The sequence below is a fragment of the Carettochelys insculpta genome, chromosome 15, assembly GCF_033958435.1.
Source record: "Carettochelys insculpta isolate YL-2023 chromosome 15, ASM3395843v1, whole genome shotgun sequence".
NCBI classification, from domain to species: domain Eukaryota; kingdom Metazoa; phylum Chordata; order Testudines; family Carettochelyidae; genus Carettochelys; species Carettochelys insculpta.
This window is the reverse complement of record NC_134151.1, coordinates 9,180,984-9,197,377: the sequence shown is the minus strand read 5'-3', so window position 1 is coordinate 9,197,377 and position 16,394 is coordinate 9,180,984. Positions and strand designations below refer to the sequence as shown.

Sequence of the window (16,394 nt, the reverse complement as noted above, 5' to 3'; positions counted from 1 at the left end):
TCTTCAGTTTTAAAAATTGGATGTTAGGCACACATCTCTATAGAATGGATGACCTGCCATGTCCTTCAGAACTGACAGAATATACTGTGAAAATCAATTTAATCATCCCTCTCTAAACAGCTGATGTCTTATATAAACAAACTCTTTTGTCTTAGGTGTAGAAAAGCTCTCATTCTTTTATGAACTCATGATACATCTATCCTGGTGTCAACACAATATTTTGTGCTTTGTTACTTAAATTTATTAATAAATGATACAGTGCATTGACCTATAATTCTAAATGTAATTATTATTGATTGCATTATGTCATCGTGTTCCATTGTGTTAGACACTATACAGACACATACCTAAAGCACTCTCTGTCCTGGAGTCCTCAATGTAATAGTCACAGCAATGATAATTTGTTCACAGGTTCCAGGAGACACTGCCCATATGGCCCGTGCTCCACCCATGCCTCTTACTTTCCCTGCCTATGCTCCGCCGCCCCTTCCTCTGGAAGTGCCACTCTGCTTGTGGTGAATACAGGGCAGTCCCCTCCTTCCCCTGCTCCCCAGAGCAACACAAGCTAGGAATCTCAAGCTGGTCTCGGGATATACCACTCCAGGTGAAAGGGTAGGACCTCCCCCACACTCACCAGAAGTGGCACAGTGCTAACATAGCATGTTGGGGGTGCATGTGGCCTCCTGAGAATCCCCCATGTGGCACCCCTGAGTCATGGTAGACAAAGCTTGGATTGCTAATAGCCCCATTCAAACAGACAATCAAAATATAAGGGCAATAAATCAAGTAAATACCTCCACTGTATTTAATCACTTACTTTGGTAGAGTTTTAGTCAAGAAACACCATGTTTTGATGGGTAAGTTTGTTACATTAGGAAGCTACGGGGTAAATGTACTCTCTGAGTAGCTTAAGACGGATGTGAGCAAAAAGCTGTAATGTGCCTGCTATAAAGGATTGAATACCTGGTCTTCATAAATGCTTGCATGCTGTGCTCCATCTTTGGAGGTAGTTTGGGAAGGCAGTGTAACCTGTATGATTTGCTGTCTCAGTGGAAACAAAGCATTTGATTAAAATGAGAGACAACAGAATGTATAGGAGGAATTTTGTTTTATTTTGTTAGTGGCAACTGCAGTATTTGTATAATTAAAGTCTCTCTCAGTTAGCTATGTTATACCAACAGGAGTGAAGGGTGCATGCGGTGCTGCAAAAATTACTCGGAGCATAATGTGAATTTTGTTTTCTTGGTTAAACATGATGAACTCATAAATCTTAATTACATCTGCAGTGAAATGATTTGCTTATACTTCTGAGAAGGATGAGTCTTAACATACTATATCCTCCAGAGCTTGGGAATGTGTTTAGATTTTTAATGAGGCATGGGGGTAGTGGAGTACCTATGGTACCTAAAGTCTTAGAGGCAAATTGTGCTTTGCCACAGCCAAATGCTTGGGAGCAGCCCTGGGCAGCAATTCTCCTTTTGAGTTGTTTTCCAAAATCATCATTTCCCTCCCCACACCATGATATAAGCATGGATGGTTAACCCAAAATCTCCAGAGACCAGTCAGTTCTGGTGGCCCTGTTCCTGCTCGTGGCACCTTGACAGTGTGTCTCTAGACTCCTGCCATCCCTGGGGATATGAATGAGCCATGGCTCGCCTTCTATGCAGCTTAGGGAAGTTTGAGGATATATGGTGCCTGCTGTACGGGTGAGACTGTGGTGTTCATCTACCTCATTTCCATTGAAAGGCCTGTACAGAAAAATATCTCTTAAAATAAAATTAAATTGATCTTTTTCTCCTTTAAAAATAGCCAGAAGACTCACCATTTGATGAACAAAAAGCCAGCTAGACTTTAAGATAAAGATGGTACTCAAGCCAGCTTCACTCTTACACTCATGCCTTTCAGCTAAACACTCAGTAGAATTAACCTTAACCCTTGCAGTGTTCTGCTCACAAACTGTTCCTGCAAAACACTGCAATGCTAAGTAAAACAATCACACAAAATGGAACAACAAACAGCAACGAGAGAGAGAAACTAAATGATAAGGAGAGAGAAGAAATATGCTTCTGCTGAAATTTAGTGAGAGAGAGAGATACCAGCAGACTGTTCCAAACTCCAGAAGAGGCAAAAGAGAAGGCCCTGTCGTCAACACTGATGGTATTTAATGGCTGACATTTACTGCAGATCCATAGTCTCTAAGTTAACAAGGTAGATCATTCTGGCTTCTCTGGAACTGTTGATCTGCCAGATTACTGATATGTGTTTCCCAGTTAGTCCACAAAAAAGAGTTTATAGGGTCTCCATTAATAAAGTGACATTGTGTCTATAGCTGACATTAATTGACATTAACTTGGTTATATTCTTAGATACAAATGTTTGAATTGGCAAGTTGTGTAAACTGGCATCATTCCCCCAGTAAGGCACACTGGTGAGGAGAAGCTTGCTTTTCCACTGCTGTGTTGCGTTCTTTAGATAAACTTCTTTAGATAGCCTTCAGAAATGTCTAACTAGCATCTCCAGTGAGCACTAGAACAGATTTTTAAAAATGCACATAGCAAACTAGTAATTTAACTGGGTAAATAACACACCTTTAAAAATGAATAAGTGTTGTTTGGTGGCTAACAAGCTTATCTTTACAGGTGCTTAAATACATGTTTGACTGAGAGATTGGACTAGCTCCCCTGGGTTAGAAGAGGACTGTGCTTTTAAAACTCTTTTTTGTAAGGTCTTATGAAAAAAGGAAAATCACAATAAAAAGATTTAAATAACCATGAGAGATTGTGAGATAAGCAGGCAGCGCTTCGAGACAACCACTCAGAGCATTGTTAATTCACACCAGAATTCTTTTGTTCACAGTGTCGTGAGTTCTTCAGGTTGGCCTTATTTCTCTGTTTCTCTCGGTTTGTCACATCCAGGATTTACTTAAATGCAGTAGATGGTCTTTTAATGTGATCTGCAGTGGTCCAGCGAGATGGAGAAGAGTCTAAAAATAGAGAGGGCGAAGCATGAGTCAGAGGGAGGAATGCACTCTCACCACATTAAGAGGTGAAGAAGACCAAAAAGAACTGCACTATGAAAAAGTTATAAAGTTTACTTAAAAATTCTCTAGAGGCTGTGGAAGAGCCAGAGCTTTTAAGTGGGGCCATTAGAGCAAAATTTTCTACTCTGAATATAAAAGTTTTGGGAGAGGGCAGTGTACTGCGATTTTAGTCTGGAAAATAAGGAAAACCTGATGAAACCTCAGCCAACCACTGAGAGTCTCAGTGGTCAGATTGTCAGTGCCCATTCAGAGTTCCCTCCTGTGTCACATTGGGACTAGATTTATTTTTAATTATGTTTCTAATTTGGAGAGAAAAGGAGACATTGTGATAAATCATTGGGAGCTCAGTTCCACCCTCAGGAAACATAATAATTGTAATATTTCCTGGCTTACGTTTCTCCAATGCCTTCATTTGAGGATCTTAGAGCATTTTTCAAAAACTAGTGAATTAAGCTTCCTGGCATCCATGTGTGTTAGTCCAGTACTGCTATCCACACTTTGCAGTTAGGATCCAAAAATTTAAACACTTGACTAGGACCATACGGGAAGGCTGTGGGCATAGCCTTACTCATACAACTATTAATCTGGCACTGAAAGTAAAATGCCATATTGCAGATGCTTCACATATACAAAATTAGTATCTGTTTGCATCAGTAGCAATGAAAGAGATGCGCTGCATTTCTACAAATAACTCGTGTTTGCATAGATATGTAGGTACAGATATTTATCATTTTCGTGCACCTGGTGTAGCTATTTTAGGGGGAACATGAATCAATAATTTGTGACCTCTAGGGATTTAAAACCTGTGATTACTTAAATTTTTATGGCAAAGCCTGTTAAGTTTGCAGTTGTGAAATTTAATATAACTAATTTTAAGCTTTTTTAATGGAAATTATTTCAAAAGCTATAATTTAGGATTTGTCTACCCTTACGGTGCTGCAGTGAAGACACTCCCTATGCTTACAGGAGAAGATCTGCAGTTGGCATAGGTACTCCATTCCCTGAGAGGTGGTAGGTGTGTTGATGGAAGATGCTTTCTGGTCAACATAGCGGTGTCTACACTGGGAGTTAGGTCAGTATAGTTATATTGTTTAGGTGAGTAGATTTTCTACACCCCTCAGAGATGTAGATGTAGTTGTACCAACATAAGTTTGTAGTGTAGACTTGAGCTTAGAGGCAATAAAACTACAATATGCCATCTTTAGCAGTATTGATTATATCTTTAAAATGGAGTATGGAAATACATTTTGCATGCTGGCGAAAGCATAAGAAGGGAATCTGAGTTTAACACTCAGGGTATGACTACATTGCAGCTGTGAGCAAGTTGGTGTGTAAAAAAATAGCAGCTTGAGTTCTGGCATAAGGGCAGGTTGGGCTTATATTTGAATAGCTAGCCCATGTTGCTGCTTGTGGTGCAACATCTATATTGTTGTTTTTAGCATATTCACTCAAGCAGAATAGTAAGAGTGAGATAGCCATGTTAGTCTGTGTTCTATCAACACAAAAAGCCCTTCATGTTCTGGTAAGGCTATAGATCTGAAGAAGTGGATCTGTCCAATGAAAGCTCATCAACTAGTAAATGATTTAGTTAGGCTTTAAAGTGCTACATAATTTCTTTTTTGTTTTCACTCAATGGCTACGTCTACACGTGAAGCCTACATCGAAGTAGCTTATTTCGATGTAGCGACATCGAAATAGGCTATTTCGATGAATAACATCTACACGTCCTCCAGGGCTGGCAACGTCGACGTTCAACATCGACGTTGCGCAGCACCACATCGAATTAGGCACTGCGAGGGAACGTCTACATGCCAAAGTAGCACACATCGAAATAAGGGTGCCAGGCACAGCTGCAGACAGGATCACAGGGCGGACTCAACAGCAAGCCACTCCCTTAAAGGGCCCCTCCCAGACACAGTTGCACTAAACAACACAAGATCTACAGAGCCGACAACTGGTTGCAGACCCTGTGCATGCAGCATGGATCCCCAGCTGCAGCAGCAGCAGCCAGAAGCCCTGGGCTAAGGGCTGCTGCACACGGTGACCATAGAGCCCCACAGGGGCTGGAGAGAGAGCGTCTCTCAACCCCTCAGCTGATGGCCGCCATGGCGGACCCTGCTATTTCAATGTTGTGGGACGCGGATTGGCTACACGTGCCCTACTTCGATGTTCAGCTTCGAAGTAGGGCGCTATTCCCATCCCCTCATGGGGTTAGCGGCTTCGACGTCTTGCCGCCTAACGTCGATGTTAACATCCAAATAGCGCCCAACACGTGTAGCCGTGACGGGCGCTATTTCGAAGTTAGTGCCGCTACTTCGAAGTAGCGTGCACGTGTAGACACGGCTAATCAGAGCTAGCATGCATCTGTCCAACCAGATTGGGAAGCATGTTCCCAGCTGCAGTGAAGACACGGCCCTTGCTCTCTGTGGGTTGGGAGTAATATTAAAGGAGTATGTTGAGTCCCCTTCCTCAGAACCAGCGGTTAGGGGGAAAACAATGTGCTCCACTTGCAGTTGTGTCTGCAGATCACCTCACATGTTACATGTCACACAGGGTCATCTCACATGTTAGGGAAGGAAAAAGAGTGACTAAAACACGGTGAAATGCCACTGTGGTCTGAGCAATGTCAATGTTAGTGCCTCAGGCAGTATCTCAGAATGCACATCCACAGAAAAGTTGTATTTTTGTCTAATCAGCCCAATCTGCGCTAATATTTTAAATTGATAATGACTGAAGTCTAGTTAGGAAAAAATAATAAAAATGTATTTTAACTAGATTTTTGAAGGAAAGAGCTTTATTTTTTATGAATGAAATTAATCAAGTGGACAAGTTGGAAGAAGTAATATCATTTATTCGACCAAGTTCTTTTGGTGAAAGAGACAAGCTTTCAAGCTCCACTGGAGCTGTTCTTCATGGCTGGAATGCAAGGGTTCATCACTTCCACCAACGTTAAGTTGCTTCTGTAGAAGTTATTGCTTCACCCGCTTTGTTTCTGTCAGATTCTTGGACCAATACAGCTATAAGAGACTGAACAATTAAGGAAATTGCCACTGAGAGACACATCTATGCTATGTCTAGATTGCAGCGATTTGTTGACAGAAGTTTTTGTCAGAAGATACCTTCCTACAAAACTTCTGTCAACAAACAGCAGCTGGACTGCCCAGCCGCTCTCTCAACAAAGCGGCTAAACAGAAGCACAACAGACAGGGCTGCTGGTGTCCTGGATGTCCTGTCTGTCAACAGAAGGCCCCCCACAACATCCAGACTGGCGTTCTGTCAACAGTACCCTAATCCTATGCCTCGTAGGAGTGGGATAAGACTGTCAACAAAAGTGCTGCATTCTTTTGATTTACTGTTGACAGACTGCCTTGGGAATCTGGACGTTCCCTGGGTTTTGTCAACAAAAATTCGGTTTTGTTGACAAATCCCTCTAGTGTAGACATAGACCTAGAGCATTAAGGCCAAAGTTCACATCATTTTCACCCCTCATGCCTGAAATTTCAGCTGCAATTCATCTCACTTGCTCTGTATGGGTGCTAGATAACTTTTAAAATGAGCGACCCACACCTGGAAATGCACAGTTTCCTGAAGAAAAATTGAAAAGGTCAGGACTGAATTCAGCCAAAAGTCTTAAAACTGAAACCTCAGTGGGAAATATGTCCTTTATTAGTGGTAGCAATTAAATGTACTTGAAAAGTTGCAACTTAAGGGAATGTAGACTCAGCAGTCTGGGAAGCAAGCTTTATTAGCAGAAGTCACTGATGGCTCAAACCCATAATTGTTTTCGATCATTTATGGTCTAGTGTATAAGTTGCGGTAACAGACAATGCAGCAGTAATCTGAAGGAGAGACTGGTCTTCTTGTAGCTCAAATGAACTATGAGCTAATAGCACTAGTTACAAAATGAATGAGAATGAGGTGTAATGGCTTAGGCAATATACAGAATTCAATTTTATTTCCTGTAGATAAAAATAAGTGATGCAGAGTAATCTCTAAAGTAGATTTATGCAAAAAGCATTCAAACTTGTATTAAGTTTTTAAAGTATTCTAATAAGGCTTCATTTTTATAGCTTGTTTTGTGCTATAATTTTATCGTTTCCCATTTTTTTAGTTTTACATGAAATATAGTAACATTTTCAGAACTGATTAGCAGATAATACCTTCATGGATCAGTGTTGTGTTTTTATCATCCTACTTGTTCAACTCGTTCAAATTTTAGACACCTGTTATAAAAATGTACAATATCTCTAAATTTATATGAGCATTCTTCCATAGAGTTATAGCATCTGACTGTCCTGGAAAATTGATCAGTAAAATGTTGCCCTTAAAAACCCACAGCTATAATCTTAGGATGTGTAATGAACTGCCTGAAACTATCATTTCCTAAGTATTGACTTCACAGGGGAAGCTGCACTTGCCTAATAAACAGTCTATCTGCTGCAAGTGGGGGCCTCAAAGATGGAGGAAAAACTCCCAACATTGTGAAGTGGCTTCCAGCACACCAGTGTACCTGATTGTCCAAGGCCTGTCTGGGCTCCCAACCCAGCATCCACAATACAATGTATGGCAGGAACAAGCTACATTTTAAATTACAGAACACTTTGGGCCTGATCCAAAGCACAATGAAGTCAATAAAAATGTCCACTGGCCTTTATATATTCATATATTTATATATATATTTATATATTCTCCAAAAGTGGCATGCTAATAAACAGCCCAAAATATGCTAATGAGGCATGGATGCAAATTTCCCATGCCTCATTAGCATGAGGTCCAGTGATTTGGAGTCCGGAAGATGCTCTTCTGGACTCCAAAATGGTGTGTAGAAGCGTGGCCCCTGGGGAGTCTTCCAGAAGTCTGGAGAGTGTCTTCTGGACTCCAAATCACATGACCTTATGCTAATGAGGCACAGAGAATTTGCATCCATGCCTCATTAACATATTCTGAGCTGTTGACAGTGGTATGTGTAGAAACTGCCAAAGGGTATAACTACATTACAGAGTTATTCCAGAATAGCTTATTCCAGAGTATTCTGGAATAATGCATCCACACTACAGCAAAACCCCAAATAAGCAAAACATTCCAAAACAATGTGTCCACACAGTAGAGTCTATTTCAGAGCAGAGCCCCTGGAAGCAGCGCTTCCAGGTTTCTAATCTAAATTATTATGTCTACCCAGCAGCTTTACTTCAGAATAAGATATTCCAGAATAGCATATTTCAAAATAGCCCTTGTTCCCAGTCTACGCAGCCCCTATTAGGAAATATCTATTTCAGAATAGGTGCTATTCCTCTTAGAACTATTTTGAAATAGTGGTTGCATTGTGGAGACACTCGCAACATTATTTCAGAATACCAGAGGTTATTCTGAAACAACTCTGCTTTGTAGAAACACTCAGGCTATGTCTACACTACAGCAATCTTTCAAAAAAGTTTATTCTGGAAGATCTGTCCTGAAACAACTTCTTTCAAAAGAGCACATTCAGACACAAAAAAAGCGGATCAAAAAATCAATCCACTCTTTCAATAGAGAACATCAACACAGCTCCCACTGTTTTGAAGGAATGGGCCAGGGATCCAAAAATCCAGCACCATGAGGACTGCTCTTTCGAGAAAATGGCCCATGGAGTGTCTACACATGCTTTTTTATTTTTTTAAAGAAGTTTTCAAAAGAAGGCACTTTTCCTAATCTAGGAGTGCAAGAGGGCTTCCAGAAGAAGAGCCACGTCTACAGAGAGAATGTCTGGAACTAACATTCATATTCCAGTTTGACACATTATCTACGTCTACACAGGGACGCTACATCGAAATAGCTTATTTCGATGTAGCAAAATCGAAATAAACTATTTCGATGAATAGCGTCTACACGTCCTCCAGGGCTGGTGCTGTCGATGTTCAACGTCGATGTTGGGCAGCACTACATCGAAGTAGGTGCTGCAGGGGAGCGTCTACACACCACTGTGCCCTCCCAGACACACTCAGCCTGCACAGCACGCGGTCTGCAGAGCCACAGGCATGCACACCCCGTCGAAGCAGTATTGACCCCCAGCAGCAGCAGCAGCCAGAGGTCCACACACCCGCCCCTGCAGGAGCAGTGCTTGCCCTGCTCAATGCTATGCAGGAGGCAGCTGATCACCTTTTATTCGTGGAAGAGGAGCTGCCCCCAGGGGATGAGGAAGCAGCCCCAGACCTTGCTGCCTTCCGACCCCACCCCCACAACCGCACACGCCGCCTGGCTGTGGAGCTACCCCACGAGCACGGACTGGTGAGAGCGGCTGGTGCTCCGTGAGTGGGACAGCAACCTCTGGCTCCAGAATTTCCGCATGAGCTGGCAGACATTCCTGGAGCTCTGCCAGTGGCTCACCCCTGCCTTACGGCACCAGGACACCTCCATGCGACGTGCCCTCACGGTCGAGAAATGGGTCGGCATCGCTGTCTGGAAGCTGGCCACTCCAAGCAGCTACAGATCCATAGGGCAGCAGTTTGGCGTGGGTAAGGCCACCGTCGGGGCTGTCCTCATGGAGGTAAGAGGACCCAGGAGGGGGGAGCCCGGGAGGGGGGAGCCCTGGGGGAGGAGCCCTGGGGTGGAGGGCCAGACACACCCTGCACACCCCTCACTGGTGCTCTCTCATGTCCTTCCCCTGCAGGTTGTCTGCGCAATCAATGCCCTGCTCCTCCACAGGCTCGTGGGGCTTGGGAACCCAGATGCTGCCATCGTGGGGTTTGCCAGCCTGGGCTTCCCAAATTGCTTTGGGGCTCTGGATGGGACCCATATCCTCACCCGTGCCCCGGAGCACAGCGGAGGACGCTTCCTCAACAAGAAGGGATACCATTCGGTGGTCCTCCAGGCCTTGGTGGGCAGCCGGGGCCACTTCCTGGACATTTATGTTGACTGGCCTGGGAGCACCCACGACGTCTGGGTATTCAGAAATTCGGGCCTCTGCTGCCGGCTGAAGGCAGGGATCTACATCCCCCAGTGGGAGATCCCTGTGGGGGACACCACCATGCCCCTCTGCATCGTCGCAGACGCAGCATACCCCCTCCGGCCCTGGCTCATGCACCCTTACATGGGCCATCTCACAGCCAGCCAGGAGCGGTTCAACATGCAGTTGAACCATGCGCGCCAGGTGGTTGAGCGTACTTTTGGCCTCCTCAAAGGGCGCTGGAGGTGTCTCCTCACCCGCCAGGATGCAGGCCTCCCCAATATCCCCCAGGTTGTGGGCGCGTGCAGCGCACTCCGCAACCTGGTGGAGAGCAAGGGAGAGGCCTTCTTCCAGGGCTGGGCTGTGGAGGCTGGCAGGGCCAACGTGCAGCCACCCGCTGCCCCCGGTTGCCAGGTCGACCGTGAGGGGATCTGAGTCTGGGTGGCCCTGCAGGCCCATTTTGACCAGGCTGCAGGGTGAATGCTGGCAGGCCACTGACTGCACCCCCCCCACAACACTCCCTGCCCCCACGCCCACACCACAGAGCACCCAAGAGCACACCCCCCCACACTTTTCTTGCAAATAAATGGACATGTTGTTTGAAACCAAACAGTGCATTCTCTTATTAATAATATATAGAAAAAAAGGGGGGAACTATTTACATGGGGGGGCAGGTAGCATAATAGAACAGGGGTCCAACACAAACTATTTACAAATGGGGGATATGTACAAAGGAGGGGGGGGCACATCCTCAGCCCCGCACCCCTAATGTCCAGTGCCCGGGGTTGGAGGGCACGACCCTCGCCTCGGCCGGAGCCCTGGCCAAGGCTGGGTTGGGGCCGGGCGAACCAGCAAATATGGCCTGCCGGTGTCCGCAGGCCCCAGGTCCCCCTCGGCGGCAGGCCCCAGGGTGGCGGACGGCGGTGGGACGGCAGTCGGAGCAGCGGGTGGAGTGGCGGGCAGAGCGGTGGGTGGTGCGGCATGGGGGGCTAGGTGTTCCGCTATGCACTCGAAGGTCCGCATGAATGCCCCCCAAGCCTCCTGGCACCAGGCCAGTGCTCGCTCTTGGAGCTCCAGCCGCCGCTCCTCCACCCACAGGCGCCACTCCGACACCTCCAGCTGACGCTGGAGGGTCGCAAGGAGCTGGGGGTCCGTAGCCATCCTCTGGTGGCTCTGCCACCGGCCCCGTCCTGGGGCTGGTCAGTGCTCTGCCGAGGGGCTGGCCTGCTGGGATGGCCCCGGTGGGCTGTCTGGGACCATGGACACCTCGCCAGCGCTCTCCGGGCCCTCCAATGGTGCAGCTGCGGAACACGGGGGAAGAAGAATGGAGACAGCCATTAGTGTGGGCCCTGACCCATGGCCCTTGTCCCCCCATCCCCCTGCTGCTGGTTCCCCATCCCCATCCCCGGGAGGAGATGCTGCTGCTGCTGCTGCTGCTGCTGATGATGATGATGGGTGTCCCACCCCTCCCCCACAGGAGACCCTAGGTTCCGCTCCCCCCATTCCCAGGGATGGGGCATGGCGCTGTCCTGCTGTGGGGCAGGGGCTGATGCACTCTTCTGAGGGACATGCCACTGCTGTCCTTGGGGCCATGGTCATCTGGGCATGTGGACAGCCCTAGTCATGTCTCTTGTACCCCCCCCCTTAACCCTGGGGGTGTGCACCGGGGGGTACGTAACCGACGGTCTGCTCCCACATTTGGGGGACACCCATTGGGCGGATGCCCTGCTGGAGCTCCGGGACGGGATGGCGATCCGGAGCCCCCTGTCACTGGAGGAGTCCCCCTCCTCCTCCTCCGGCATCCCAGGCGTGGGCTCCTGGGGGCGGACTCCGTCTCCGGGGCCTGCTGGGGCTCATCGGCCGAGGTGTCAAGAGTGGCCGGGGGGGAGGAGGTGTACCGGGGGCCCAGGATGGACCTGAGCTCCCTGTAAAAGGGGCAAGTGGTGGGGGCGGCCCCAGATTAGCTGGCCGCATCCTGGGCCTGGGTGTAACCCTGCCACAGCTCCTTAACCATACTCCTGGTGTGGTCAGGAGTGCGGGCAGGGTGACCCCGGGCAGCCAGGCCCTGGGCCAGCCACGCAAATGCATCTGCGTTCCTCCTCTTGCTCCCCATTACCTGGAGCACCTCTTCCTCACCCCAGAGCCCCAGCAGGTCCCGGATCTTGACCTCCATCCAGGAGGGGCCCCACTGCCTCTTCGCAGGCTGGCTGGCTGGCTGGGAGCCCTGGCTCCCCTTGGGGGGGTGCCCTGGGGGTGCTTGGGGGGGCTGGCAAGCGGCCATCGCTGTGGGGTTGGTGGATTGGGGCGCTCTCAGCTTCCTGCACAGGAACGCAGGGGGTGGGGAGCTTTAAGGGGCTGCTGCACGCGGCGACCATAGAGCTCAGGGGCTGGAGAGAGCGTCTCTCAAACCCTTAGCTGATGGCCGCCATGGCAGACCCCGCTCTTTTGATGCTGCGGGACACAGATCGTCTACACGTGCCCTACTTCGATGTTCAACGTCGAAGTAGGGCGCTATTCCCATCTCCTCATGAGGATAGCGACTTCGACGTCTCGCCGCCTTACGTTGATTTCAACTTCGAAATAGTGCTCACCACGTGTAGATGTGGTGGGCGCTATTTCGAAGTTGGCACGGATACTTCAAAGTAGCCGGCTCGTGTAGATGCTGCTTTTAACACATAGTTTGAACAGGAACAGCAATTACCTGACCCAGTATAAAGACTCTTTCACATACTTCGAAGATTGATCTAACACTTAACTTTCTCACCCCACACCCGCCTCTGTCTGCTCTTCTATCTGATTTGCCAACCTTGATAACAATTTTTCTCATTTGTCAACTTTGATAACAATTTTTGCACCTCTGTGCTTTATATAGTGAGTCTGTTCTGCTAAGGCTATAGATCTGAAGAAGTGGGTCTGTCCCATGAAATGATTTTGTTAGTCTTTAAAGTGCTACATGACTGCTTTTTTATTTTGTTTGTAGAAGCTCTGTATATTCTTTTGAAAAAGAGCTGGATTTTATGAAAGAACTTGCTAGTGTAGACACAGGCACTAAGAGTGTCAGAGCGGGGAAAACACTCACTGGCCGTTTCTACACAGGCCACTTTCTTTGAAAGTGGCATGGTAATACATGCCCCAAAATATGCTAATGAGACATGGATGCAAATTCCCCATGCCTCATTAGCATACAGTCATGTGATTTGGAGTCTGGAAGACTGTTCTTCTGGACTCCAAAATGCTGTTTAGAAGCACGGCTCCCAGGGGGTCTTCCGGAAGGAAGTCCTTCTTCTGGAGGCCTGTTCTTCCCAAAAATTTTTTGGAAGAAGGGGCCTCCGGAAGAAGGACTTCCTTCCAGAAGCTTCCGCGGAGCCACGCTGCTACACGGCATTTTGGAGTCCAGAAGAACAGTCTTCCGGACTCCAAATCACATGACCGTATGCTAATGAGGCATGGGGAATTTGCATCCATGTCTCATTAGCATATTTCGGGCCGTGTATTACCATGCCACTTTCAAAGAATGTGGCCTGTGTAGAAACGGCCACTGTGAATAATTAAGTCATTTGGCAATCTGTGTGATGAGTGTGGATGCTTGGAAGGCACAGGAACTTATTCGTGGGTCTCTCTATCCTCATTCTTCATGGCTTTTGCCATGTTGAAAATATTACACCATGTTAAATCTTTTTACTCCATGTGCTGCCTACGTACTTGTGCAGTTTCCCTTTTTCTTTAGTGTCCTAATATTAATGAAGACCCATTATCCTAGAAAATTCAAAAAGACATAGCCTATTAAAAACAGCACTTTAAAGATTAATCGTTCTTAGTCAAAGTGTTCTTGTCACCAGTTAGAGATATTGCCCATATAACATCTGTAAGAGGTTTTTCATTACGTGCAAGTGTAAGTACCAGGAGCCTGGGTAATTTGGAATTTAAAATTACAACCTTGCTGAAGTAGCTATTACGTTTAAAGACAATAAGGACAGAGCAGACGTTTGGTACTTACCTGCTGGGTTTACATGCAGGTCCATGCTATGATGTTATATCATTCCTCAAAGTGCTGTCTGGAGAGGCTAGCTAGCATTGGCAAAAATGTTCATAAAGTGCTGGAAACTGATTCACTGGTATTCAGGGATCCTTTCCAGATATATCTTCTAAGAATTACATTATGCTGTGGCAGAAAACATGGGCAAAAGAACTGAGCTTATGGTGGTTATAGGTAGTATATACTACCTTGCATTTCAAGTATCACTGCTACCCAATACTCTGTTGTAATTAAAGCCACCAAGAAGTAGGTTTACATGTTTGTGAACATAATAGATAGTCTTTGTGGTTTTCTGGACTTTAATTTAGTTTAGTAACTTGGCATTCATCACCCTGGTAGCTCGGCTAATCATACACTAAAGCAAAATATTTATTTATGCCTGAAATTGGGAGCATTATTAGTGTCCTCGATCTTCTTCCCCCTACCTTTGACCATTTGTCTAACATAAAAATCAAGAGTAGGAAAACTAAACAATGCCAGACCCATCCAATCTAAGGCTTAGCTGAATGGATGGTTGAGCTTTCACCATGCTCCGAATGCTAACACTCTCTCATGGATCAAGCTTCAGATGTGGTTTACTGGAAAGGTTATGCCTTTTGTTTTCAGTAATGCATATCTAGAGACTGTCAGCAAGTAGAATTCAACTGACTGCAGCCAATAAATTTGTGCAGTGGGAAAAAAATGGACTTTCATGTAGCCAGTTCCCAAGCTGCATAGGGCTTTCAAAGATCATCAAACTCTCTTCTCATTCTCCTTATTTGTATTTTTCCTTTTCATATGATTTATTATTAGTTTATGGAGAGGGGTTTAATGAACCTGCTTAATATACGAAATGTGACTAATAAAGTGTGCATCCAGTAAGTTTACACTGAAATTACCTCTTTATAATTATTTCCTGTTTATTTTTATATCCAGGTCACAGTAAGGCTCCAGTTGAAAAGAGTGTGAAGCACTTTATATGTGCCTGGCAGGCTCTCTGCTCTTGTTATACTTGATTAGTAAAAAGCAATCACAGAATGGAAAGTGGGAGGTGGGGAAGCTGTATACAAGCTCTCAAGGGCACGAATGTATAGATTTCTTATTTAAAGTCTAATGGTCAGAGTCTCAGAGTATAGTGGTACACAAAACCACTGAAAGCAATGGGCTTGCACAAAATGTAAATGAAGAAAGGAACTGGTCTTGAAAATGTTGAGCTTTGTTTTAAAGGGTAAGATAACCGCAAAAGGATCATCCTAAATAGCATTATCAAAAATGTCTGTATCTTCTGGAAAAAAAATATCACCTGGCTAATATGTGTTCCTGTCTTTCAGGACCTTGGGCCACTAGAAACAGCAGCATAGATAGTGGAGAGGCAGAGGTCGGACGCAGGATTACCCAAGAAGTACCACCTGGAGTATTCTGGCGGTCTCAGATCCATATCAGCCAGCCACAGTTTGTGAAGTTCAATATTTCCTTAGGAAAGGATGCTCTTTTTGGTGTTTATATAAGAAGAGGACTTCCACCTTCCCATGCGCAGGTACCGTATGACTATGCTTAATGGATTTAAAAGTTAAATATACTGATGATCTAATGGTAGTTCGTTTTAGGAGGTCAGAGCTTATGCTTTTGAAGCTGAAGGGCCCTGAATTCTTTCCCAGTGCCTCCTGGCTATGATTTATCTCAGAGTCCTGGAATTGAGTGCTTGCAACCATGGCTTTGTTGCAGATTTGCATTCTCTAACAAAAAATTATTTACAGGGTGACCATTTTTCTCTTCACTTGAAATAAAGGTTGTTTTCCTGCAATCTGTGTAATATCTTCCTTTTGAAAAATGAATGTCTGCAGTTTGCCATTGTCAGTTTAAAATACTAGCAATGGAAATTTCAGGGCATGTACCTGTGCTGTTGCTCTGTAAATCAGAAATAGCTCCAGTGAGGTCATTGGAATTACACTGTGAAAAGTCAGTGGGAGATTAGAATCAGACCCACTGTATCAGAATAACATGCCGTAGGTGATTGGAATTCTCGAAAGACAGTGACAGTCACAACAGGCCAGAGTTTCTCCTCATGCTGATATAAATCAGGAGTAGTGTGTGAGGTAAAATAGATGGCTGACCCAGTGTAAGTAAGAAGATACTCTGGCCCAGGCAGTGCCCTCATAAGGAGCTTGCTGCTTTCACTTGTTGAAGAAAATCTCTTGGCAGAGCTGGATACTTGGCCATTTTCTAATACATCAACATTAGCTCGTGTTGGTCAGAAGTGGATTTTCATGGTTATTTATATCCATATGGGGTTAATTTCCATCCCCTTTTCCCAGCGACTGCACCTGGGCTTTTTCCACCACTGGGTCTCCAGGCAATGCATTCAGCTCTGCATTTTCCCTTTCATTTATGGAATTGATTCTGGTGCGTCTCTTGCA

General features: G+C 45.9%; 1 protein-coding gene across 1 annotated transcript in view; it reads left to right on the top strand.

The window, feature by feature from the left end:
* The window catches only part of TENM2 (teneurin transmembrane protein 2), a 1,128,689-nt gene that overhangs the window by 920,001 nt on the left and 192,294 nt on the right, over window positions 1-16,394 (top strand). Inside the window, exon 9 of the mRNA XM_075010154.1 lies at window positions 15,309-15,514. Coding sequence (XP_074866255.1) covers window positions 15,309-15,514 — 206 coding nt within the window. The remainder of the gene's footprint in view (window positions 1-15,308; window positions 15,515-16,394) is intronic.